The 26,203-nt window shown below is 40.2% G+C and overlaps 1 protein-coding gene across 3 annotated transcripts; it reads left to right on the plus strand.

Annotated features, from left to right (window-relative positions):
- The first annotated feature begins 1,189 nt into the window (after positions 1 to 1,189).
- On the plus strand, positions 1,190 to 18,539 carry MTFR2 (mitochondrial fission regulator 2). Of its 3 annotated transcripts, XM_015081886.3 has the most exons (8): positions 1,190 to 5,542; positions 5,976 to 6,081; positions 6,179 to 6,295; positions 11,773 to 11,877; positions 12,328 to 12,440; positions 13,364 to 13,599; positions 14,736 to 15,093; positions 17,783 to 18,539. In XM_015081886.3, the coding sequence occupies exons 3-8, from the start codon at positions 6,233 to 6,235 to the stop codon at positions 17,988 to 17,990; spliced, it is 1,083 nt and encodes a 360-aa protein (XP_014937372.3). In that variant the 5' UTR covers positions 1,190 to 5,542; positions 5,976 to 6,081; positions 6,179 to 6,232; the 3' UTR covers positions 17,991 to 18,539. The 3 variants fall into 3 exon arrangements, with proteins under 3 accessions (XP_014937372.3, XP_053078181.1, XP_014937373.3); XM_053222206.1 differs by having other exon boundaries at positions 1,190 to 6,081; XM_015081887.3 differs by lacking the exon at positions 5,976 to 6,081.
- The last annotated feature ends 7,664 nt before the right edge of the window (positions 18,540 to 26,203 follow it).

A 26,203-nucleotide genomic window follows, 5' to 3' on the forward strand; every position in this document is an offset into this window, starting at 1 on the left:
TTAATGTACCAGAAAGAGAAAGCAATAAACTTTTTATTAGGGTACTTCTAAAGCTGCCATGGGGGGAATGTTAAGTACTCTTTCAGTTTTTTGAAGGAAATTGAATATCACACTAAATGTAAGCATGAAAAGAAAGTTACAATAAAATATAAAATTTAACTGGTTAATGTCAGTATATACTTATAGTGTGTGCATACATTTGGTGGTGATACTTCTACTTCAAAATCAGAGTGTTGATCTGCTTTTCACCCCTCTAATACTGTGGTAAAGATACCCCCACTGCTGCAGTAGACTCCTGACTTGGACTTAAATTTCATCCTTTAGTTGCCGCCTGTGGGATATTTTTCAGCCGTAAATTTGGTGTCATTTTTAGCTAAAACCCTTCGATGTCTTCTCTTGCCTAAATATTAGTCAAGATGAACAACATGAGCCAGTTTTTACCTTTGTGCTTTACCCACTTACCCACACCTTGTTCACTTACCTATCTTAAAATCTTACACCCTAGCAAAAATTCTAAATTCTTTTTATGTCCTCATTGAATGTAGCACATTCTTTCAGGCTAGCAACTCATTCCATTTAAATGTCTTTCTTTGCCAGAATAAATGTTTATCAATTTGCATTGTGTATGGCATACATACATAGGTATGAAATAAATGCTCCTTGAATGTATAATGAAAGCATGATATAATTGTATATGTATAGAGGTTTGATTAGCATAAGCCTTTTTTTTTTTTTTTTTTTTTTTTTTTTTTTGTGGCTGCTGCTAAAACATTATACAGTCTAAGCTCCCTTAAAATGTGCTGAACAGATGTCGGATTGCAGTGAACAGAAGAGTTAGATCATTAATTTTTTTTTTATATGTGGCTCATGTTACTCTTGTGCAGTTCCATGTTTTTAAGAGTAAATATATTTAAAAGGAGAGGGACCAGAAGCTTGATGTCTGAAATAGTGTCATGTGAATAGTTGGAATGTTTGCTGTAGAGCAGTGATGACTGAGATGGGTCCTTGGGAGCAGTCCTCAAGTATTTTAAAGGGTTTCCCTTAAAAGAGGAAATAGAGAGTTAAAATTCAAATTATATATAAGGATCAGGATGGACATTTGATGTTACTTTGTCCAGCCTTATCATTTTAACATGTTCTGTATTTAGAGGACAACCAGAGCCAGTAGATAAAAGTCATAGATACATAGACTTTTATTGATTGACTCAGTGAGCTAATATTTGACATGTACGTACTTAAAAAGAGTAGTTAGCTTGTAAATAGCAAGTTTTCTGCTTGTAAAAGTATTGAGAATCTGGAAGTCTTTGTCAGGAATCTGTGTTATCTGAAGCTGAAGTTTTTTCCTAGTTCTCTGGATTACTTAATTGAAGTTTAAGAGCTACCTTTTACTCTCAGGTGCTTGCTTTATTGTGTGTTACCATCTGAGGGTACCAGTCAGTGATAATTAAGAAGAAATGCTGCATATTGCCACTTTTTTTTCAATGTTGCAATAGGAATGAATTTAGTTTTTTTTGTTGTTGTTTGTTTTTGTAAGACTTATGCCATATTCTTTACGATATATATCAGATCTTTGGATGGCAAATAATTTGTTACTAGTTGTAAGATGATCCAAATCAGTTACTTGGAATTTTTATGAAGTAGAATATTTTTATTCCTGTTACTGGGACCATGACAGTATCAAATTATGAGTCGATTATTGCTAAAAATGAAAAGGCCTAAATGCAAACATTAGTAGCACTGATGTATATCTGACTGTCTGAGTGATCCAGAAGTGGGATAAGACTAGAAGGGCATCCTTTAACTATTTTTTCTGTGTTCTAGGTTTTAACCAGCTCTTTTTAAGTGATTCACAAGAGTCAAGGCATTCCTATTTGTGAATGTAAGATTGTATCAGAAAACAGAGTACAGAGTCTATGAAGTCATATGAATCTTCTAAAAAAAAAATGGAACCAGAAAAATCAAGCAGCAGTTCACCTTTCTGCCTTTAGAGCGGTCTAGCTGTAGTAAACTATTTTTGTTCGAACATAGTATGAGTAGTTATAGACACATAAGACCTTTGGATTCATACACTAAGCATAACCTAGTTTTTCTTTTGTATAAATTTTTTAAAGGCTCAAGTAAAAAGAAATCCTGCTTTTAGACTATGAACATTTAACTTTGGTTTTATAATTTTAATGTAACACTACAAGTAAATAGCAATTTAGAGTATAGATATTACTACAGTTTAAATAGACCTAGAAATATAGTTAATAGGTCTCTTATATTAACTATTTTAATTGTCAAACAAAGCACATTTTTAGAATTTAATTTGAAATACGATTTTAGTATCAGGGAAAATTTTGGTCTAATTGCTCTCAAATATTTAAAATTTTTGAATAAATAATTGTAAAGGTTTAATGAATTTTAAGAGGTGTTTGATCTTTTAAATAGTGCTGGTTGGTTTAAGTATACTGTATTAGCACTACCCGAGAGGCTTCAAGCATAGGCAGAATAGAAAGAAAAAGGGCCTAAATATTTTTCTTTTTGAAATGTAAAATTTAAATGAACTTTCTGGGTTAGCACATCTCAATGTGGAGATCACATTTACATATGAACCCTTACGGTTAACATTGGAGAGGCTATTTCCTACTTTGGTAGAAGGTTAATTTGTATTCTTTCCCACTGTTTAAGATAACTACAGTAACTTGAGTTCATCACCAAAAACAAACTTAGGCTTGTGGCATAGGCTAATGGGGCTCTGTTGGGTATTTGGCAAAATTGAGTATACACAGCTTTCTAGCCTTTGTCTAAACCAGCCCTCAGCCTCTCACCTTCGTTTATTCACTGAAAAAGTATGCCTGGCAATGGGTGTAAAGGTGAATAAAACATTCTCGGTGTTGGGGATCCAGAACATAGTATGATGATTATCTATAAAGTGTTAGTAGTTCTGGAAAAATACATTTGATTTGGATGGCAAAACCAAATACCTATGGACAGCTTTTGGAATTAAACTAGGTGATGAACCTCCAAATATCAAATGGGGAAAACCATCAACCTGCCTGGTATTGGTTTCTATGTGAGAAGGAAGAGTTGGGGTAGGGTCTGGCAGACTTGAGAAAAGGAGAATCTCAAATTACTCAACTGAAACTTGGAATTTGTCCTCTCCATAGTGAGTGCAAGGTACCCAAAGGAAGGATTGGAGAGACTGGGACAATTTTCCCCAGTGAACTCTCAAAACAAGACTCCCTTTTAAGGACAGGACTGGACCCCACACTGAGAAGAAAGTAGCAAAAGTATAATCATTGAGTGTAGAGACCATAGGAGAGGGCTTAGATCAAACTGGGGGAGGAGAACACAATCAGGAAAATCTTAGAAAGCAAGCCACCATATTTCTGAACATTACTCAAAAACAACAGAAAAGGTAACAAGTCAAAAAAGCTTTCCTGAATCTTGTATCATTCTAAAAGGCCAAGAAAATAATTTCATGTAAACATGAGCAGTTGAAAAATACTGTCAAATCTCAAAAGGTTATCAAGATGTGGTATGTATGAGTGCTTTCGTAAACAAAATGGAGGAAAGATCTCTGAAGAATGTTAGGGGTAAGTTGTCAGCAAAACATTCATGGAGGGTGTAGCGTGCATGGTGAAGGTAGCTTTAGTGCTGGTTCCTATTCTAATATTCTCCAAGGAAGTGTTGGTCTGGCTGTAATGTGTGCTGATTGATATCAGACTGGAAAGGGAGGTGGCTACAAGATCATGATTTATACACTTATGAGGGCAAAAGGAAAGGACAAGGTACTTGAAGAAATTGTGACTCACTGATTCCAAGTAAGGTGGCTGACCCATTTGCCTTCACTTATACCTTGTCCAACAGCTTCTTCTGCCTTTTCATCCTTAACCTAGTGTGGACTACTGGGATATTCTGCCAGTTACTTAGTTACAGATCATTCCTGATGTCTGTTTTCTTTTGTCCCATATCCAGTTATCTTACTCAAGTATTGATTGTTCGTTGTATATAATAGACACTTTCTAAGAATTTTTAAATTTTATTTTTTTAAAGTAAGCTCTACACCCAATGCGTCTGAACTCCTGACCCCTCATGAGATCAAGAGTTGCATGCTCCACCAACTGAGCCAGACAGGCGCCCCATATACTAGGCACTTACCTAAAGCACTAGAGAAGCAGCATGGTTCAAGCCAGAAGTACCTGTTCTAGAGATTACATTCTAGCTTGGCGATAGCGGTAGCATGAATATACGTGGTGATAAGTGCTATAAAGAAAAGAGTGGAAAGAGATGGGGTTTAAAAATGCTCAGGGATAGCCTCTCTGATGTCTCTACTAGAATGTAATCTGCAGGAGGGTGAGGACCTTACTGGTCTTGCCCATTACTGCATTTCCCATGCTTAGAATAGTGCCTGGCACGTAACACTCAGTATTGAATGAGTAAATGTGGACCATAGAGAAATTAGTTCAAAATACCCCATTTTTAAAAATTTTATTTTAATGTAGGTCTGCAGCAGGCACAGTTGATCTTAAATTGTCATGTCATTCCAGTGCATCCTTGGCTGAAGTAGGAATAAAGATGTTGCTCTGTCTTACGAAGCCAGTAAAACCCAGACCAGAATTAAAAATGGGTATCACTTGATAGGATTTAGTCCTTAACAATACTCGGCCAGGTTAACGTCCGGTCCATATTTGATAGCCTGGATAACCAGGAGCGTTTGGTGAGTGAACATTGTAAGTACTGCAAAGGTGCACATCCCTCGAAGACTGCTTAGGTTCTGCTAATCCCATGAGCAGATAATGTTTGAATGAAATGATCAGACAACAAATAGCGACTTCAAGGGAAGAGGAGAGTGCGGCCCGCTTAGCGTCTGGGTGTATAGGGGACGGCACTGCGAAAAGGGACGAATTCCGGATCGCGGGCCTGGCTCAAGACCCTTAATACTTTCATGACCCCGTGTAGTAGACACCAGTAGTTTAGCATGGAGGAACCTAAGGACGCGTCAGAAGCTTGCGTCACCATCTTCGCACCCCCCGCTCCGTTCCACCTGCTGTCTCTAGGCTTCTATTGGTTGCCTCGCGGAAGGCCCGCCCCCTAGAGGAAGAAGGAAATATCCCAGTAGCCGGCCCAAATAACCGTAACTAGCCTGACGTCATAGCGCAGCCAATCAGAAGCACATATGTTTAGGCTTGTCCAATAAGCTCGGAAACTGGCTTGGCCCGCGGAGTTTGATTTTCGTTCAGGGACGCGGAAGTTGTGCCCGGCCTCGGGGCGAGCCGCAAGGTGGGTGGGAGAGCGGAGGTAAGGGCCAAGCATCCTGCGGAGTTACCCAGGTTGAGGGAAGGGGTTTGCGTGTCCAGCCCCGGGTCGGTGGGAGGCGTCGTTACCGTCTGTGGCTTGCAAACCGAGGCGCGCGGGCGGACACGAGTCGACGTCCGAGCGCTCCTGTACCAGGACGGGCGCAGGTAGGGCGTCCCTGACTGCGGATTCGAGGCAGCGTTTCTTAAGGACCGCAGCTTGGTGTCCCGCTGGTTGCTCGCAGGCTCGGCTTCGGAGGAAGGTGAGCAAGGCGATCATTCTGGGTTTGGAGAGCCCCTGAGGAAGCTTGCGGCCAAGGCGACTGACACCACCGGCGCTAGTCTCGGCCTGTTACTCACTTAGTTGGATGACTGAGTCACGTCGCGTATCTGGGGTCCAAATTCTTGTCTTTAAAATGAGCGAGGAGGATGGATGGTACCCTATTCGTTTGTGAGGAAGAGCCGCTGTTCATTTGTTAAAGCGTTGGGTCGGCCCCCTGCCTGCCTTCAGGAGCTGAACTCATCCCTCTCCTCAACCCAGAGCTTCCAGGAGAGCGGGGACTTCGCTGTCGCAGCTAACCCTAAAGGCTTCCCTGTTAAGTGTCCAATTTATTGTTGGTTGATATTTATTAAGGCTGAAACATCTTATGAACTTTTAGTGCAATTTAACTGATAAATTGAAATTTCCTTTATCAGCCCTTCCCCACGTCTTCATTCCTCTCTCTCTTTGACTTCCTTCAAAATACTGCTGGCCAAAAGAGATCAGTTGATGGTGTAATGTGAAACGAAAGGATTCCTCCAGGTTACTTAATACAGTTTTGTGGCAATCGTGTTTTTTGTTTTTTGTTTTTTGTTTTTTTTGGTCAAGAGTAATATTTTCTAAATTGTTTTTCCGGAAGGTATCAAGAAACTGATAATGTTTCCTTGAATTCGCTAATGTATTTGTTTCATCAATGTCACTCATACTGAATATCTTAAGAGAGATGCTGGAATATTTTGGTGTTCCCATAGACCAGGTAAATGTTTTTTAATGGATTTGAATGAACCTGTTGTATTTGTTGCTGGGTCTTACTTTGAAAATGATCTATATATATGTAAACATTTAATTTAAGGCAAGATTGTTACTTTTCAGGTGTAACAAAGCTGAGTTTGCAATAGTGTACCTTAGGTAGTTTGCGTTAAAAAAAGGGATAAAATTAAGGGCGCCTGGCTGGCTCAGTCGGAAGAGCATGTGACTCTTGATCTCCAGGTTGTAAGTTGTGAGTTAAGCCCCAAGTTGGGTGTAGAGTTTACTTAAAAAAAAAAAAAAAAAAGGGTGGGGGGAGGGGGTGGGGGGAGGGGGAGGATAAGATTATTAGCAACCTATTTACTAGATAGGTCAAATGCCAGCAAAAGGTGCACATGCAGCAAAATATAGATACGACCTTCACAGGTAAAATATATTTTAATTATCCAGTGGTTTTATTTAAAGTAATTTAAGTTTGGGGGCGCCTGGGTGGCTCGGTCGGTTGGGCGTCCGACTTCAGCTCAGGTCACGATCTCGCGATCCGTGAGTTCGAGCCCCGCGTCGGGCTCTGGGCTGATGGCTCGGAGCCTGGAGCCTGCTTCCGATTCTGTGTTTCCCTCTCTCTCTGACCCTCCCATGCTCATGCTCTGTCTCTCTCTGTCTCAAAAATAAATAAACGTTAAAAAAAAATTTTTTTTTAAAAAGAAAAATAAAATAAAGTAATTTAAGTTTGATATTTGGGTATATAATGGCAAGTTATAGCTCAACAAATTCAGAATAAATCTGGAGAGAGGATGACTTAGGCCTAAGAAGTACAAGCAAATCCAATTTTCTCTACTTACGGAGTATTACCATATCCAACACAATATGCTTGGTTCTTTGGGTGATATAGAGCAATACACGATCTTGTATTCATACTGCTTAAAATACAATATGACAAAAACATACAGATAACTATAATACAAGATTGAATATAAGAAAGAATAGTTGGGGAGTTTATAGAATGGGCAAATCATTGCTATTTGTTGGGGTGAATTAGAAGAGAATAGCCAAGGACACTTTCAAGATTTTAAACAAAAGTAAGTTGAAGAGTGGTTATAAATTATAAATAGGCAATTATTATATTATAAATAGGCAATTCAGTATGAGGAACTAGTTTGAATCAGGAGGTGAAGTGAGCCAGATGTGCTGTTGGATTATATAAATACAAATATCCTACAGATAGAGAAATAGTTCTAGAATGTTGGAAAAAGAGATTTCAGATTTGTGGTTATCTACATTCTTTTGATATTTGAATTCAGGGACTTTGGTGACATAATGGAAGATGTTGGGTGTTACTGATGCATTTTGAATTTCAAGAATACATTGAAGATAATGAGGACTGAATAGTAGTTAAAGATCTGCTTATTATTGGATTATTGATACCTTTAGGGATTTGTGTAGGTGGAGTGGCAGCTGTAGTGTAGTTTGAAGAATAACTAAGGAAGGGTAGTGGCATCAGCAACTTTCTTTTGAAAAGTTTGTGAAAAGAGATCAAGAGCCATCAACTTGAAGGAGTAGGATCGACATTTTTTTTTTCCAGTGTTAGAGATAACTTCATGCTTGCAAGCATTGGAGAAGAACCTCATAGACAGGAAAAAAAAGTTAAAAATTCAAATGAAAGAGCGAGTGATGAGCAATGTCCTGGAGAAGGTAGCTGGGCAAGGAATATAAATAATAAGTCTTGGAAAGAAGACAGACAGTTGAGTAGGATAAAAGTGAGAGATGGTGGAGAGGTTTGGAATGGAGAGAAATAAAAATTGAGGTATGTTAAGTTGGAGTCCTTGGTTTTCTCAGTAAGAGCAGAGTCAAGGCTTCTGCCAGGTAATAAAAATGGTGGCTTTGGGGATTTCAGAGATCGGTGATTGCTTTGGGCAAGACAGTAGAGGACAACACATGCTCTGAAGAGGTCGCAGAATATACCTGTGCAGAATACCCAGCTGAAGTCAGCATGGATTTGTAGTCTTTCTAAATATTGTTGTTTTTGTAATTTATTTTCTCCAGCTAAGAGTAGTTGGGGTAATTTATCCATTAGTAATATGAGAACACATAATATCAAGAGGATGAACACTTTTTGAGTGGTAATGAACCTATCACTGAAACAACTTGAAAATCTCTGCTTGGTAGGAAAGTCACATCAGTAAAGTCCGGGTCGCCTGGGGGGCTCAGTCTGTTAAGCATCCAACTTCAGCTCAGGTCATGATCTCACCGTTTGTGAGTTCAAGTCCTGCATTGGGCTGTCTGCTGTCAGCACAGAGCCTGCTTCAGATCCTCTGTCTCCCAGTCTTTCTCTGCCCTTCCCCTGCTCATACTCTCCCTCTCTCTCTTTCAAAAGTAAAATAAACACTTGGGGCTCCTGGAAGACTCAGTTGATTGAGCATCCAACTTTGGCTCGGGTCATAATCAACATCTTGCGGGTTCGAGCCCCGCATCTGGTTCTGTGCTGACAGCTCAGAGCCTGGAGCCTGCTTCAGATTCTGTGTCTCCCTCTCTCTCTCTGCCCTTCCCTTGCCCTGTCTGTCTGTCTCTCTCTCAAAAATAAATGAACATAAATTAATTTTACCTCTTTCTACTTTTTCAGATGTAGCTACTAGAAAATTTGTCTTACATATGTGGTTTGTATTTTTTTTCTTTTGGAGAATACGTACTTCTGAAGTGATTGTAGGTGTAGGTGATTGTGATTTATGGTTAAGAACTACTACCCTGTAGGATTGAAAAGGAACAGAAACACATCTCTGCTCCTGGAGTTGACAGTCTTAATGGAGCAGAGAGAACGCGGCAAATGAAACAAAGTTACGTGTAGTTAGGTATCCTGTTGTGTGGTGCTCTTGGAACTGGTTTAGGAATTTAGAGCCTAGGAAGCTCCCGAAAGCAGAGTCAAATTTGTAGAGGAGTGTGAATCTGACATTAGAACACAGGTAAAAACAGCTGGTGCCAGGGCTGGAGGTAGAGTGGTGCCCTTTGGGCACATGCGTAAGTGCTTGGCAATTAGGATAACATTGGCTTGTCTTTGAGGCCATGAGGAAAATTGCTATACGCAAAAGAGCTCGTGTTATTGACGTAGTGAGTGGGTAATTCAGTCGGATAGATAGAAATGGGCCAAGTGGCAGAGGACTTTTCAGAGTGACTGGAGAATAATACAGAATACATGGAGGATGTTGTGGAGACTGAGATCGCAGAATTGATGGAAGCTTATGAGGCCAGTAGATGTAATCTGTTTAAAAAGATTTTTCAAATTTTTTATTAAACATTAAACAGAGAGAGAGCACGAGTGGGGGAGGGCAGAGAGAGAGGGAGACACAGAATCCGAAGCAGGCTCCAGGCTCCGAGCTGTCAGCACAGAGCCCGACCCGGGGCTCGAACTCACAAACCGCGGCATCACGACACCAAGCTGAAGTTGGACACTTAACTGACTGAGCCACCCAGGCACCCTATGATGTAATCAGTTTAATGTTTTAATGTTTCCTCTACTTTCATATAGTCAGGTTCTGAACTCAGGTGTTTGGATGTGATCGGATACATTCAGAATCTTACTATTTGAAAGTAGAGGAATGGCATTTTCTGTGCCAGTGGCTTCCGGATCTTCCTCTCTAGCCCCAGTTTTTCTCAACTAGTCAAATGGCTTTAATTTTTACCTATCATGTATTGTGTCTGCTGACGATTCCCAAATCCATCTAAAGCCCAGATTTTTTTCCTGAGTTCTAGAACTGTATGTCCATTTCCAAGAAGATGCTGTTAGGATGCTACCTACGTCTGTTGCTTGTAATAAACTCTCCTTGTTATGGGATCTTAGGAAAAAAGAAAAGTCCAAGTTTTAATGCTTTTTGAAGAAAGTGCTTTCTTTGTCTTGAAATCTCTGCCAAAAGCAGAAATATTATGTCATATTTTTGAGGAGGCTTCTGTGGGAATTGTTTACACCAATCTGGAAAGCCCAAGCCAAAGACAAGATGTTATTTGAATTATAGTAGCGTATTTCATTTCTATCATCTTTTTAAGAACTGACTTCTGGCAGATATAGTTCACTGTAAGTAAAGAATTCTTAAATTGTCTAATGCCGGATTAGTTTGTTCCCCCTCTTTATTTCACCTTTGAAAGGAATTACATAAGTCCACTCTGTATTACCTCATTGTTTGAGAAACTGAAATTGTCAATTTTTGACTGGGCCAAAAGATGTTTAGCTGGGAGGAGAGGAGGCAATTTTTCTGGATAAAGTTCCCTAAAGTTTTTTTTTTTTTTTTTTTTTTTTAACGTTTATGTATTTTTGAGACAGAGAGAGACAGAGCATGAACGGGGGAGGGTCAGAGAGAGGGAGACACAGAATCTGAAGCAGGCTCCAGGCTCTGAGCTGTCAGCACAGAGTCCGACGCGGGGCTCGAACTCACGGACCACGAGATCATGACCTGAGCCGAAGTTGGCCGCTTAACCGACTGAACCACCCAGGCGCCCCTAAAGTATTTTGTCATTATCAGAAATAGGACAAAAATGAATTTGTGGTCCTTTTTTTTTTTTTTTTAATGTTTATTTATTTTTGAGAGAGAGAAACAGAACATGAGCAGGACAGGGGCAAAGGGAGAGGGGGACACAGAATCTGAAGCAGGCTCCAGGCCCTGAGCTGTCAACATGGAGCCCGATGTGGGGCTCGAATGCACGAACTGGGAGATCATGACCTAAGCTGAAGTTGGATGTTTAACCAAGTGAGCCACCCAGGTGCCCCTGTGGTGCTTTCTTAAGAGACCTTTCTTTCTGGAATATTACATAGGTTAACTCCCATCCTTTTTTTTTTTTTTTTTCTTTTTAGGACAAATATGAATGAAGTTTAATTTTTTTTTTTTTTAAGTTTATTTATTTAGAGAACTAGCAGGGACAGGGGAGGCAGAGAGACAGACAGAGAGAGAGAGAGAGAGAGAGAGAGAGAAGAGAGAGAGAGAATCTCAAACAGGCTCTGAGCTTAGCACGGAGCTGGACAGGGGTTCCGTCTCAGGACTCTGAGATCATGACCTGAGCCAAAATCAAGAGCTGGATGCTTAACAGACTGAGCCACCCAGGCGCCCCAAAGTTTAATTCTTTGAAGAAAATACTTTGAGTATGCCCTTCTGTATTTTCTTTTCAAAATAAGTGTTAGTGCATCCTTTACATCTACTTTTCTTCATGGATATATAAACATGGCTTTAACAGAATAGTGGTTTTTTTTTTTAAATTTTTTAACATTTATTTATTATTGGGAGACAGAGAGTGACTGAGCATGAGCATAGGAGGAGCAGAGAGAGGGGAAGAGACAGAATCTGTAGCAGGCTCCAGGCTCTGAGCTGTCAGCACAGAGCCAGACGCGGGGCTCAAACTCGAAAACCGCGAGATCATGACCTGAGCCGAAGTTGGACACTTAACCGACTGAGCCACCCAGGCGCCCCTAACAGAGTAGTTTTTAAACAATGTTCTATGTGTAAATAGGTTTTGCAGATTAGAGAAAATAAAAACTATGGATCAGCTCGGAGTATTGTTCGTCTTATTGGGAAAATTCTTCCTCTAGAACCTTGTCCCAGGCCTAATTTTGAGGTAAGTCAGTCAACATGCATTGTTTAAGCACTATGTATACAATAATCCCAGGTACTTCTAGAGATAGAGTAGAACAGAAGAACTGTTTCCTGAAAGCCAAAAACCTCTTGCATGTTTTTGTGTTTATTTCTTTAAGTAATTACATTCAAAGATGAGCAGACACAAAGCAACTCCTGAATAGCTTATTTTATTCTTCTAGTTTGTGTTTTATGACAGATGACATTAACCAGGGTAGAGAATATTGCTACATGTTTAGACTTTAGATAACATTTTCCTCAGTATTTTTTGCCCTGCTAACAGGTGCATGTTTTTCTGTTGCATATCCTTTTTCCTCTTAACTCAGGGATTTTTAATTTAGGCAATTTCCATGGGCATGCATGTGTTCTACCCCCTGCCCCCCACCCCAGCAAAGCTCTGACTTTTTTTTTTTCTTCCCCTTTTTTACTTTAGTTGATCCCTCTATTGAACTCTGTAGACCCTGGTAACTATGGATCTGTAGTTCCATCTTTTGCTGATACTTTGCGTGTGGCAAATGATGAAGAAGGCAGTAATCTCAGATTTCGGTAATTTTACATACTTCCTGTGGAAGGTGGGATATGGGCTGTAATCTTAATTCTTGCACGTGTTGAAGTTCGATCATACTAATTGAATCTTGTGTCTGTCTCTGTACTGCCCTGTGACCTACTAATATCTTCCTAATAAGGATGACATTTTTATTTCCCATTTCTCTTAATGTAGGCCTAGGAAGGAATGATATTAAAAGGGTGTCAAAATCATTATGTCCATTTTTAGGAGAAAGCTGTTTCCTATGCTAGATACCATATTTGGTTATTTTTTACATATTTAGCCAAAACTTAAATAGTGTTTACTGTGTACCAGGCAACGATGTTAAATAAATATATTTGAAATTTGAATGTGTTACTGTTCGGGAGTACTAACTTAAGTGTTAGTATATTCAGATATAGGCTATAAACACAATAAGGGTCAATTATCCAAATATTCTGGCTAAATTTATTATGTATCAAAGTGGTTTATCAATTTAAAAAAAATTAGAATACCATAAACTTATCCCTGACATAATGCTTAGTATAAGGCCATTCAGTACCATATATTCAGAGTATGTAGAATTTCTAAGTAAATCAACTTTATTTCTAAATAAATCAATTTGTACTGTGTTTAAACCAATTAGGTAGAACAGTTACAAGACAATTATTTTTGTTTTACAGTCTAAAAGCAAGACTTGTTCCTTCATTCACTGACCACTTATTGGTCACTTATTAAAGGCAACTGTTCTGTTCTAGATATTGAGAATACAAAGTTACATAAGCTGTTGTGCTTGTCCTCAGTGAGTCTGGAGACAATGATGAGATAAAGAGAGCTACTCTGATTTTTGTTTTTGTGTCTTTATTCCTCTTTGTCTGAAAGAATTTATTTCTTTGGGGAAATTCCACCTCCCCCCTCAGTTTTTCCTTCCTTCTACCCACAGAAATAGCATATGGAAAAATGAAGAAGAGAAGAAAATGGAATTTTTCCATCCTTTGCCACCAGTTTGGAATCCATTGCTGCCTGCTCCAAGACAGAATAAACGGACCAAAAACGATGGGCCTGTAAATGAAGCTGCAATTAAAAAAATAGCTGCCCTCGAAGATGAGCTGACTTTTCTTCGCACTCAGATCGCTGCAATTGTGCAAATGCAGGAACTGAAAAACCGTGCAAACGCTGGTGAGTGCCATGCTGCGTTCTGTCTTAGTTAGATGGTGCTCACCTACCATTTCATTTCAGTCAGTAGGGTCCCAAATGAGAGCATCAGATGCTAATGTGTCTTGTGAATGACATTAAATATGTCGAGGATATCGAGGGTGTAATATTGCTATGTCTGATGTTTATGTAGAATAAATGGAGACACATTTGCGGTGAGGGGCATGGCTTTGGTTCCAGCTGTACTGCTGTAGATTGTACTTTTGTATTGAAAAGCTGTTTTCTAAGTAAACTTCTCTAACTCTTCAGAAAAGTATTGATATTTATGAGGAAGAATATATTAATTTGAAAGAAGATGAATATAAGGTCTTCATGTATTTGTAGTTTGAAGTTATTGCTGCTGTTCTTTCACTAAATTCAGGTTGAATAATGTTTTCCAGATGATCATTTTCTAAATTTTTAGAGCTGTGACTGGTTTTAAACAACATACACCCACATACATAATATATACATGTATCTGTACACATCCATATACACACATATAATTTATATAGAACATGAAATGTTTATCAGTATTGTATATTTATGTATTTTATGCATAAATATTATACATATTGATATATAATAATAGCAATTAAAATGAAATATACACACACATTATTTTTAAGCAGTCGTGTTAAAAAGTCTTTTGGGAGCAAATCTGTTGTGAAAAAGTTAAGTACTCAGTATCCGTCCTAGGCCTTGCCTAGAAAATATATGCTTGGGCATTTCTACAGTGTCATCATAGAGTGAATATACCAGTTTGAATGTTTCTAACTACGAATTGTTGATTGTGTTTTAGCTTTTTTAAATAGAGGATGAAATTCAGACTGTATGTTAATTACTGAAAAAGCACTTTTTGATTTCTTTTTAAAATGCATTCTCACCCTTCCTCCCTTTAAAGGCCTACCCAGAAAATCCTAATTGGATTAAAAATAAGCTTATTCTTTGGTTTGACTCTTATAAAAATTACTAAGCAGATGGGATTGCTTCTTTTTCCTGGCCACATCGTTATTTTAGTAGCATTACCGAAATTGTTCCTTTTTTGTTTCTAATTAGTGTTATGTGTTATGTTGGAGAGAATTTTGCATGATTTTTTCAACAGACTACTTTGTTTTTAGGCCTCTTTGACTTGAACAGCGAACCTAGCAGATTGGGACAAAGGCCATCGCCAGGAACTGCTGAACTGAGTGTCAAACCAGATCCATTTTCAAGTTCAGTGTTCTTCCCTCCACCTGCTCCTCCTCCTCCAGTGCCCCCTCAGCTTTCTTCTCCGCAACGTCCATGTTCACTCACATGGCCAGGAACTAATAATACATGTAACTCAGATAACTCAGCAAATGAAGTGAAAAGACAGCAGTCAGGTGATAGTAAGACTAATGACAGTCATCGTTCGAAAAGCCAGGAAAACAAAGATGTTCCGAATATGTTGGACATTCTAAAGGATATGAATAAGGTTAAGCTCCGTGCTGTGGAACGGTATGTTGTCATAACTTGAGAAATGAATCAAAATTCTATTAGTGATGTTGTAATAATTTATTATATTTATCAAAGTAAACATAGACAGGTCTTCTCTCTGATTCTTCTTCACTCCAAATGCTTCTCCCAGAAAGAATCATTTTCAATTTTTTTTTACTGTTTCTTTTAGTGTCTTATCTCCATAATTTTGGAACAGTGTACTACTTCCTTTTGCTATTTCTTGATATTTTAACTATATTTATTTCCGCTTGTTAAAACTCAGGAGTACATCCTTTCAGACATTCTGCCGCCTAACATGTACACATAAATACACTTCTTATTCTGTCTTCCCCATATAGTTAAATCCATCGTCTTTACTTAAATCAGTATTCAGAATTTACATCCTTATAACAGTAAACATTCACAGGTAAGCCATTTCCTTATGCTATGATTACATTTTGCTCGTTGAATAATTTTATTTTTTATTGCAGCTAATAATTGTCTCTCTGAGTTTCTTTCTTTTTCTTTTTAAAATAATTTCCCCTGTAGGAGCTCTCTGTTCTGCTCCACTGTCTTGTTCCCCCAAGCCTGCTGCATTGTAACCATGCCAAGGATTTCCTTGGCCATCATTATGGCATTCTCTACCCTGTCTCTTGTGTTGCCTCACCCATTTCTTGGGTGTCCTATCTTCCCATACCTTTCTGAGAAAGGGTCTATAAAAAATTATTTTAAGGCTTTGCATATCTGAAAATTATGATTTTATTCTAACACTTCATTGCTAGTTTGGCTGGGTATACAACAGGCAGAAAACCATTTTTCCACAGAATTTTGAAGACATTGTTCCATCAGTTTTTAGCTTCTGTTCCTGTGGAGAAGCTGATGTCATTCTCATTCCTGGCTATGTATCAAATCTATTTTCCTTATTCTTGAAACATTTAAGATCTTCTCTTTAGTCCTGGTTTGAAATTTCATGACGATGTTCCCTGGAGAGTTCCTTTTTTAATTTCTTATGCTGGGCACTTGGGGACTCAGTCTTGAGTTTTACATTTTATTCAGTGTGTAGACTTTTCCTCAGTCCCTTCAGGGGAGCCCCTTCAGGAAGGCAGCTCACCCTCCACTATCTTCACCGTCTTCCAGTGTTTTGTTGCAATTCTTACCCACTCTCTCGTAATTTCTTTGTCTTTGTGGGTATGTATTTTTTTAATTTCTTTACTGTCATTTTAGTAGGATTTCACAGAGATCTGTCATGTTCATCTGGAAATCCCTCAGTGAGGTTTTTAGTGAGAAAATATATTTTCTGTATAATAGTGTTAGGGCAGACACATCATTTCATTATTAATGAGGGTATGATTTGACCGTTGTGTGAGGAAGCTGATACAGAGAAGAATGTGGCTGAATGTGCACACTTGTTCCAGCTAGAGGGCTTATTGGCATCACTGGGCCCAGTCAGTGTAAGACAGTGACTGACTGTTACCATAACTGGAGACACAGCTAGGAGGCGGGTAGAGTCTCCCTTCCACCCCCAGTATCTCATTTTTCTACAACTAACCATGCATTATACATTACTACAGAGTCAGATAAGATTTGCCACATCTTCACAGTTACAGTCACTGTTCGTGTTCTCTGCCTTCTCTCTTGTTACTGTGAATGAAATGCCATTGCTCATGTCCAGGCTCTCCCCTTGGTCACTAGGTCTCCTTTTCTCTTATCTTCTCAAGGATTTTACCTAAAATTATCCCTTCTGTCTTCTACATCATCAAATTTTTCTTCTCTACTGTATTCTCCCCATACCTGAGTATTTACCATCTTCAAAACATGTATATCCCCAGCTATTATTATTTCTCTGCTTCTCTTTCTGATATAAATTCTTCTCATCAGAACTTTGTTTGCATTTCTCACCGCCTTCTTCTACCCACTGTAATATGGTCTCTGTCCCCATCACTCCACTGAAAACTGTGCATTGTCAAGGTCACCAGTAACGCTGGTACTAAATCTAATGGTCAATTCTTATTGTTCCTCTTACCTGACGTCTTGGCAGTATTTGGTACTGTCTGTGGTCCCTTCCTCCTTGGAACACTTTCTTCCTTTGGCTCAGACCTCAGTCCCCTTCTCTCTGTATCCACATTGTTTCCTTTGGTGATCTCACCTAGTCCTATGGCTTAATGAAAACCTGTTCTGCCCTACGTCTTTTGCATCTCAGTAAAGGCAACAACACCATCATCCAGTTGTTCAGTCCAAACATCTAGGAACCAGACTTCCTGGTTTCTTGGTTTTCTTTTTTTTTTTCTTCTTCTTCTTTTTTTAATGTTTATTTTTTTGTGGGGGAGAGAGGGAGAGAGAGGTGGGGAGGGGGAAGGGCAGGCAGGTAGAGAGAGATGGAGCACAGAATCTGAAGCAGGTTCCAAGCTCTGAGCTGTCAGCACAGAGCCCTACGTGGGGCTTGAACCCATGAACTGTGAGATCATGACCTGAGCCGAAGTCAGACGCTCAACTGACTGAGCCACCCGGGTGCCCCATCGGTTTCTTGGTTTTCTAATTCCTAATTCATTGTGCCTTCCAGATTCCTTATTCCTTGGCAAAAATTTTCAATCTCTTGAAGAATAATTAGATTGTAATTTATTATGTTTGTATTTCTGGCATGTTTGTCAACAAGGAGCTTAAATTAATTACACAAGGCTTTAATTCAATTTTTTTTTTTTTTTTTAAATAGGTCACCTGGAGGTAGACCCATTCATAAGAGGAAAAGACAAGATTCACACTGGGATCCAGTGTCTTTAATATCCCATGCACTTAAGCAGAAATTTGCATTCCAAGAAGATGATTCCTTTGAGAAAGAAAATAGGTCTTGGGAGTCTTCTCCATTTTCTAGTCCAGAAACTTCAAGAGTGAGCTATAAGAACGTAAAGTTAATTTTTTAATTTTTCAAAAGCGTATTGTCCATGATGTATCTCTGCCTTCAAGTTCTCTTGAAGTTCTTGCACAGAATGGACCATACAGTTATTTGCTGGTACCGCTAACGTTTCTGTTGTTTCTGTTAACTTTTACATGCTCCTTTTTTGCTTGTACCTTACTATGAATTTTTTTTTAAATAAAACACTTGATTTGAAAAATACTTGTGCATAAGTTTATAAAGACTTGTCCTGGACGGGTGCTAACTTGATGTTGCTGTCTGCTGTATGAACGAAGTCTGAAACTTAAGTACTCCAGTATTTTTCTCAGGCGAATATAAAGACTGGATTATTTAGTTAAATAGAATGTTAACAGTGCTCTTTGAAAAGCAAATGGTATCATAATTACCTTCAATGACAATGCTTCTTGGTTGCTTAAAAGGACATTTTCTATATTTATATTTGACCCTTGAAATTGCTCCTTATTTGAAGTCTCTTTGATTTAGACATAGCTTTAATTTGGGGGTTGGTTTTCCCATATCACAGCTCAGTTGAGGTAGTAGGTACAGAAGAATAAGCCTTCGGAATGAGAGGGTAGGGAGGGAGGCTGGAGTCTAACGGCAGGTGCATAGCTCTGAGGAGTGGGGGGTGAGGGTTTCAGCAGTGGACACGGAACAACTGGAAAGCAGATAGCAACTCAAAGAGCATAACAGAGTGGGGGAAATTGTCCCACTTGTGTTCCAGCACGGGCAGGGCTGTCTCTTGAGTTACTCGTGGGTGTGTTCATCATGTTGACTCTGGACATTCTTAACTGTAAGAGGGCCAGAAAGTATGGTTTACTTTAGAGCTATTACAATCAAAAATGCCAATGTGCCTGAAAATAAACATTTGACATTTGTGTAGAAATGTGTAACTTGCCATGTACTTTTCTGCACGCCTCGTTTGATCTTCACAGCAATGTCCTAAAAATAAAAAAGCATGAATAAGTCAGGCCAGTATCACCTGACCCTCAGAGTGCTGAAATAATCTGCCTGTAACCCCACATTGGATTGGCAGAGCAGTGACTAGAGGTGGGTTTATTAAAATTTTGGATATCTGGAAACCTTCAGTTATGTAAGCTGTTCGCTGTGTGGAACATATTTCCCAGTGATAGTGGATAAGCGAGGAGGTTCTGGGTTGTCTTACACTGTTCAGTGTTCAGCATTTTATCTCCAACCAACTACAAGCAGTTTAGAGAAAGAACCATCTCTTTTTGTATATTTTACGGCACCTCGCTGAGGGCTGGACACACGGGGACTCAAATTGTAGTTGACTGGGCATTCAGTCTCTGCAGCTGAGACTCCTCACTTTTGTGTGCTCAGCTCTGGGCACAGTGCCCGAGAGACACATAGTCCTGTCTCAGAGGACTATTTATTGTTGGATGGATTAAACCTGCTCAGCTCTGGGCACAGTGCCCGAGAGACACATAGTCCTGTCTCAGAGGACTATTTATTGTTGGATGGATTAAACCTCCAGGAGTTGTTTGGTCATTGCATTATCATCTGCTTTTACCTGAGAATAATTTCTGGGTTGAACGTTTGCTTTATTTCCGTTTGGCGTCCCATTTCACAGAACAGTGAACTAAAGGAAGAACTGACAAACCCCAAAGATGTTGACCAATGTGTGAACAATGTCAGCTGAGTCTACACTGGCAAGGAAAGGTCGCTGAAGTGTGCCCGCGTGCCTTTCACTACATGCTGAAGGATCTCAGTCCGTTAACAAAGTTGAATGAAGTCTGTGCACTGGAATATATCAGTGCGGGGGTCTAAAGAGTCTTGACTCATAAGAACACCTGTCTCTGTTCTTGGAAGATCCAGCAGGTAACTGGCTACTCACGGTAGTGGTTAGGTGTATGGCCTTTCTGCATGTATATTGCTGTTATTAAAAGCTGAATGCACGCTTTGGATGATTTTCCTAGGAGCTATGTAGTAAATGACTTAATGTTTCTCATTAGAGAACGGTAGGGTCCCACCCTAGGGTAATCATTTTAATAGATTAAGAAATTAATGTAAACTGGGGCACTTTAATAGATTAAGAAATTAATGTAAACTGGGGCACCTGGGTGGCTCAGTCGGTTAAGGGTCCGACTTCAGCTCAGGTCATGATCTTGCGGTTTGTGTGTTCGAACCCCACGTCGGGCTCTGTGCTGACAGCTTGGAGCCTGGAGCCTGCTTCGGATTCTGTGTCTCCTTCTCTCTGCCCCTCCCCCACTTGTGCTCTGTCTCTCTCTATCAAAAATAAATAAATGTATAAAAAAATTTTGTTAAAGAAATTAATGTAAACTAAGTATATATTGTAGTACTCAGCAAATGATAGTATATTTCGATTTTTTTTTTAAACATTTATTTTTAAGAGAGAGAGAGACCGAGTGTGAATGGGGGAGGGACAGAGAGAGAGAGAGAGAGAGACCCAGAATCTGAAGCAGGCTTCAGGCTCCAAGCTGTCAGCACAGAACCCAATGTGGGGCTTGAACCACGAACTATGAGATCATGACCTGAGCTAAAGTTGGATGTTTAATTGACTAAGCCACTCAGATGCCCCTGGATGTTTAAAATCAATTTCTTAAAAGCATTTATGACTTCCTAATTTAAGAGTTTTTGAATCTTAGAAATTGGTAGTGATCTGGTTTACTTGACCTCCAGGAACTTGGAGATTTTCGAAGAATACAAAATATAATTTTTTCATTAGAATAGTTCTAGTTTGAATCATATAGCTTGATTCTCCTAAAAATTCTTCCTGAGGTGATAAAGCATTATTCTTAGAAACTGACTTTGTTAGAAGCAGAAATATTTAAAGAATCTTGGTAAGTTTTACCTACACGTCTATGTAAATATGAATGCCTATCATTTTACTTCCTTTTTACATTGATACTCTGTACTTTTGTAAATAAATGTGGTTTTTGAACTTGGTTGTGTTTTGTAGCAAATCAAATTCATGTTTTCTCCTTACTGTGTCATAACCGTCTGAACCTTTTTATTTTTTTGAAAGAGTTTTGAAGGGAGAATGCCTTGGGTAATAAAAATGAAACACATGTATGCTTGGAATAGGTATTTTATTCCTCTTCATTCATATACTACAGAGATGTGGACACTTACATGTTCCCCTAGATTCTTCAGCCTACACAACAGCTGGGAGCCTAGGTTCCATTTGAATGGACTCGGCACTTACCCATTTTGCCAGACTCCTCCCCTTTCAGAAAAGCCTGGTTTGCCCGGTTTTCCTGTTGCTGTGCTAGACAGTTCATTGCCTGGCTCACCGTCATTTCCAACCCTTTTCTCCCCAGCCACCTTCTGGTTAGGAGTGGCCATGCCGCAGCCATCTTATGACCATGAGGAACAGGCTTTGGATCACAGAGATGTGAACTCTGACATCACAGAGTTGTTGAGCCAATACTCCTAGCAAGGGCTATCTGCAGACTTCCTGTTATTTGAGAGACGTAAGAAAAATGGGCCTTCTGGATTTTCTGTTACTTGCAGTCCAAAGCATTCATGACACAGCAAGTGCAGCAGGGTAGCTTTGACACTTGCCTGTCATTCCTTCTATGTAGTTTTCTGATACTTCTTACCCTGTTATCAGCTGTCTGCTCTTGCCCCTCATGTACATTTCCCTCATCTGCCTTTTCTCCTCCATTGTCCTTGCAATTAGAGGGTTTTTTCCCTCTGAAATAACTGCTTTTTAACCCCCAAGGGAGTCTTGCGTTTTCAGTTTTATAGTTTCCTTACTCAAAAATACATAACGAACAATCAATCCTTCCTCAACAACTAGGAGAAGAAACCTTTGGAAGATGCCATCCTCTGCCAAAGGAAGTACGTTTCTTGTTAGATTTCAAGGTGATTTTATGGGGGGCGGGGGCGGGCTTTTCTGTTCTATTTCAGGATGAATTTCCTACCTACCCAAAGCACATTTCTGCACCATGATACAGGATTCAGTTGGCCTTGGGCTTCCCTCTGTTCGGAAGCATGACTTCTGGTGTCCTGGAAGTCATAACCACATGCCCTGAAATCCTTCAGGAAACCTCCCAAAGGGCCCACACTTGGGCTTCTGGTGACTGGGGTTTACTGTGGAGTTCCTGAGGCTCAGGGATTCTGTGTAAGCCTTCATGAACCCTGTACATACATGATCTAATACTGTGTGTTATTTATAAAATCATTTGCTTACCTCATAAACTTGCCTAAACATGCCATGAATGCTGAAACTCTTCTTACAAATTATATAAAGGCTAGCTTAATTTCCTGACTGAAACACTCTCCCACTTGCCCTAGAAGAGACCCTCTCTCTCCCTCTTCCCCAGATGCCTTAAACTGGGTTGCATTCTTCCCAACTGGCTACTAGTCAATCCTATAACGTGTTTGAGAAAGGGTATTTGATGAAGGATTTTAACATGGAAAATGAAGAAAAAGTGTTGGTTTTATAATAGAGACCATAGGAATTTAATACTGCTCAGAATCTTGCCTGGTTGAGACGTGCCGATAACGGCAGTGGTGCTGGTGGGGGCAGCAAGGCGAGAGGCTTCGCAGGGGTGTGCCGCAAAATCTGGGGCCCCAAATCAAAACCAGTGGCAGGGGACCATTGTGGGGAGTGAGGTATCTATCAAAGGGCCTTTGCTTTTACAATGCGAGTATCTTTGTGTTTTAATTAGGAAGTTTAAACAGGAATTGGGTTGGGGGAGATGCAGCCATTTATATGATTGCAATAAGGAATGAGGATTTCTGCTGGATATTAAGCAGGGCCTTAGATTGGAGAGGTTGAGTGTGTAATTGGATTTGTTTCAAATTGGAAACAAAACCAAACACCGGTCAGTGGAATGAAGTGTAAGATTTTCGTATCAGAAAAGGGCTGTTACAAGTGGGGCTCTCTGTAGACTCAGATGTAGGGAGTCTGTCTAGGGGTTCTCAGGAGAAGACCCTGCAAGGGAGGAAGCGGGAGTGGGTGCATGAGAAGCTGGGGTGTGATGCAGTATTAATGAGGGTGGCCCTTGTCAGATCCCATAGGGAGCTGGGATAGCCTTCTGAGGGTAGTCTCCCGTTGATCAGAGGATGCTGAGTCTCTGTATTCTCTCACTGACCAAACACTGGGAAAGGGGGCAGGGTGTTGAGCAAGGGCGATTTCCACAGAGGTGTGTGAGTTCTAAGACCACAGTGGTGCATCAAGTCCATCACCGAAGACATGTTTCCAAAGGTGTTGCAGAACCCAGCCTGCCTTCCGTTGCAGTCAGCTTGAGTAGTACTGGTTGCCCAGAATGCCCAGGTTCCCTGTCATCCTTCCACCAGGCTGGTTCTTATGCTTACTTGCAAGAAAATATTTGCATTTAAAAAATTCGGGGGTGAGGAGGGGCAACCTGTGGTTGGTCAGTCACAGCTTTGGCCTTCTCATGGAAATTACTTATGTTTCTAAGGACTCAGAAGCATTAAGCGGTCATCACATCATGTTGCTTTGGGGACCAATGGAAGAAGTGCTGGAAATGTGCCGCGAGAACTGTGTTATCAGTGGTCTGGGCCCCAAGCTCTTCAGTTGCAAAGTGAAGAAGCTAAAAGGAGTGTGCCGAGGTCCAACATACATATGAATATTCTATGACCTACTTGCTCCTGTGAAACGAGACATAATCATAGCTCAACTTAGGTGCCACTTCAGTTTCTGTACTCCCTGCTAAATATTCCTACCAAGGGGATGCGGTCTCGGGTTGGACACAGTGGGGGGAGGTGGCCTGTGGATCCCTGAGAACTTCGGTTAACACTGTACTTGGGAGTGAGCTACAATGGACCTTTTTGGTGATGGCAATAGATCTCATTTTTAGTGGCACTCATGTATCAGTTCCTATTCTTAGTACTTAGTACTTTCCATATATTGACTCATTTAATCCTCATAACAGGACTACTATAGTTATCCTCATTTTACAGATGATGGTGTTTGTACCTAAGCAAAGGGTTTTCACGTGTTTTTAAGTTTTTTTTTTTTTTTTACGTTTATTCATTTTTTGAGAGACAGAGTGTGAGTGGGGGAGGGACAGAGAGAGAGGGAGACACAGAATCCGAAGCAAGCTCCAGGCTCTGGAGAGCCGGACATGGGGCTGGAACTCACAAACCGTGAGATCATGACCTGAGTGGAAGTCAGACGCTTAACTGACTAAGCCACCCGGGCACCCCAGAGTTTTATGTTTTAAACCCCTAGGCAGTACTAGCCATTTATACATTTTTTCTTATTTATTTAGATTTTGCCTTATTCCATAAAGTATTTAAGGCGTCGTACAAGGATATGTAAAGTCAGGCAAGATAACGTAACTGGAAACTCCAAGAAAAACCAAAGCAAACCAAAACTTTGCGGCTGCAGTTTTCCATTTTACCACAAGAGGGAAGTATAACATCGGAAAGCGCATAGGCTGATGTTAAGACCCCTAACCCCACCTTTGGATACCAAATTTTTAGAAGTTGTAGTCCACACGAAGTTAGATTTGGTATGACTTGCAAAAGCAGATTTCTTTAAAGGATATGCATGAATTATAAATGGCCATGTCTTTGATAGATTTGAGATTATCCATGTCATCAGGCTTATTCAACTCTTTTCCCAACAAATAATGAATATTTATACAATTCAATGATAAAAGCAGGAGATAGTTTTGCTTAATTGTTAAAGATTCTCATAAGTTCCTCAGTTTGAATACAGCTATTTGTTTTACTATGAGAGAGAAGCCCAAGGCTTATTATAAATAATAGGACTAGAGTTTTGGCTTTTAATCTGGTAAAGATTGGCGTTATTAACATGGTGGAATTTTTATTACACATACCATAACTGACACATGCAAGTATGTGTTTCCGAAGATATTGTAATTGTTTAAAAGATCGTCCTGGCTGCCTTTTCCCTCCCTCCTATGTTAGTCTCACGTCTTCTTGCAATAAACCATGTCAAAAACTAATCCAGAGAGGGGTATTAATGATTTCAGATCCAGCTGTTGGGGTATGGAGTCTATGGTGTCGTCGCTCAGGAGGACCTCCTGAATGGGATGGAACTGTGTGTCCCATGTGATTTCTTCAGCTTTTGACTAGGTTTCTGCCTGGCCCCCCTACTGAAGACCTTTGAGTTCACCTGCACGGGAAGGTTTTCAGCCTTACCCCACCAGCTCCCAGTGAGGGAGCCTGTGCTGTGTCTGCTCCCTACACACCCTGCTTCCCTGGAAACCAGACCAGGTTTTCTGCATTCCATGGTCCTGCTGCCTATGGTTAATAATGCTGGTAATCACAGTAGCTAAATTCCTTGAAATGTTAATTGTGCTAGTCACTGCACTAGGCGCCTTACAAGTATTCATTTAAATCATACTCCCTTTTTACCGATGGGGAAACTGAGGACGAGAGATGTTCCAATTTTTAGTATAGGTGCTGCCGAAGCGAGCACAGAGGACGAGAGATGTTAAGTACCTTACTCAAGGTCATACTACTAGGAAGCTGCTGAGCCAGGAGTCAAACTCTGAGTTCCAGAGTCCAAGTTCTTGACTTGGCTGATAAGCCAGCCCCTCCCAGTGGATCCCACCACCACCTCATCTAAATTCCAGAAGCAACATGAAACTTCAGGTCCCTGGAGCGCTATACTGACGTAATTCTGTATCTTGGTATTTGCTGTTTCCACCACGTGGGGAGTTTGTACTCTTCCTTCAAGGCACAGTTTGAAGAGCATTTTCCTCAGAAGCCTTTTCTGACTCTCCTTCTCCCACCTACCCGCTCCAGTATTTTCCGCTGTGGTTCGCACAAAACTGTGCCCTTCTCTTCACTGCTGGATTTATTTATAACTGCTTCCCTGTCTGTCTCTCCCCAACTCCACTGGGCTCTTGAACAACTTGAGGTTAGAACTTGGGTGTCATTCATTTCCTCCTATACACAAACAATGGTCATAGTACTTTGTTATGTTATTATGGGATGTTAATTAATGGGCCCTTTGAGGTGTTAAGAATGATGCTAAGTAGGGGTGCCTGGGTGGCTCAGTTGGTTAAACGACCTACTCTTGATTTCAGCTCAGGTCAGGATCTCGGCCCTGAGATGAAGCCCCTCCTCGGGGCGGACAGAGGCTGCTTAAGATTCTCTCTCCCTCTCCTTCTGCCCCTCCCCTGCTTGAGTGCACGCTCTCTTAAAAAAAAAAAAAAAACAAAGGATAATCCTAAGTATATATAGGTCATCTCATCACAACCATTCAATAGAGGCCTTTTTAATCTTCATTTT

The sequence above is a fragment of the Acinonyx jubatus genome, chromosome B2 (assembly GCF_027475565.1).
Source record: "Acinonyx jubatus isolate Ajub_Pintada_27869175 chromosome B2, VMU_Ajub_asm_v1.0, whole genome shotgun sequence".
Taxonomy (NCBI): Eukaryota; Metazoa; Chordata; class Mammalia; order Carnivora; family Felidae; genus Acinonyx; species Acinonyx jubatus.

What these genes read in the sequence shown, in the direction of transcription:
- MTFR2 (XM_053222206.1), top strand. Translation starts at nt 6,233, where the DNA reads ATGTCACTCATACTGAATATCTTAAGAGAGATGCTGGAATATTTTGGT. An exon ending in TTGGTGTTCCCATAGACCAG is followed by an intron (nt 6,296 to 11,772) that starts GTAAATGTTTTT and finishes ATGTGTAAATAG; the next exon opens with GTTTTGCAGATTAGAGAAAA. An exon ending in GTCCCAGGCCTAATTTTGAG is followed by an intron (nt 11,878 to 12,327) that starts GTAAGTCAGTCA and finishes TTTTTACTTTAG; the next exon opens with TTGATCCCTCTATTGAACTC.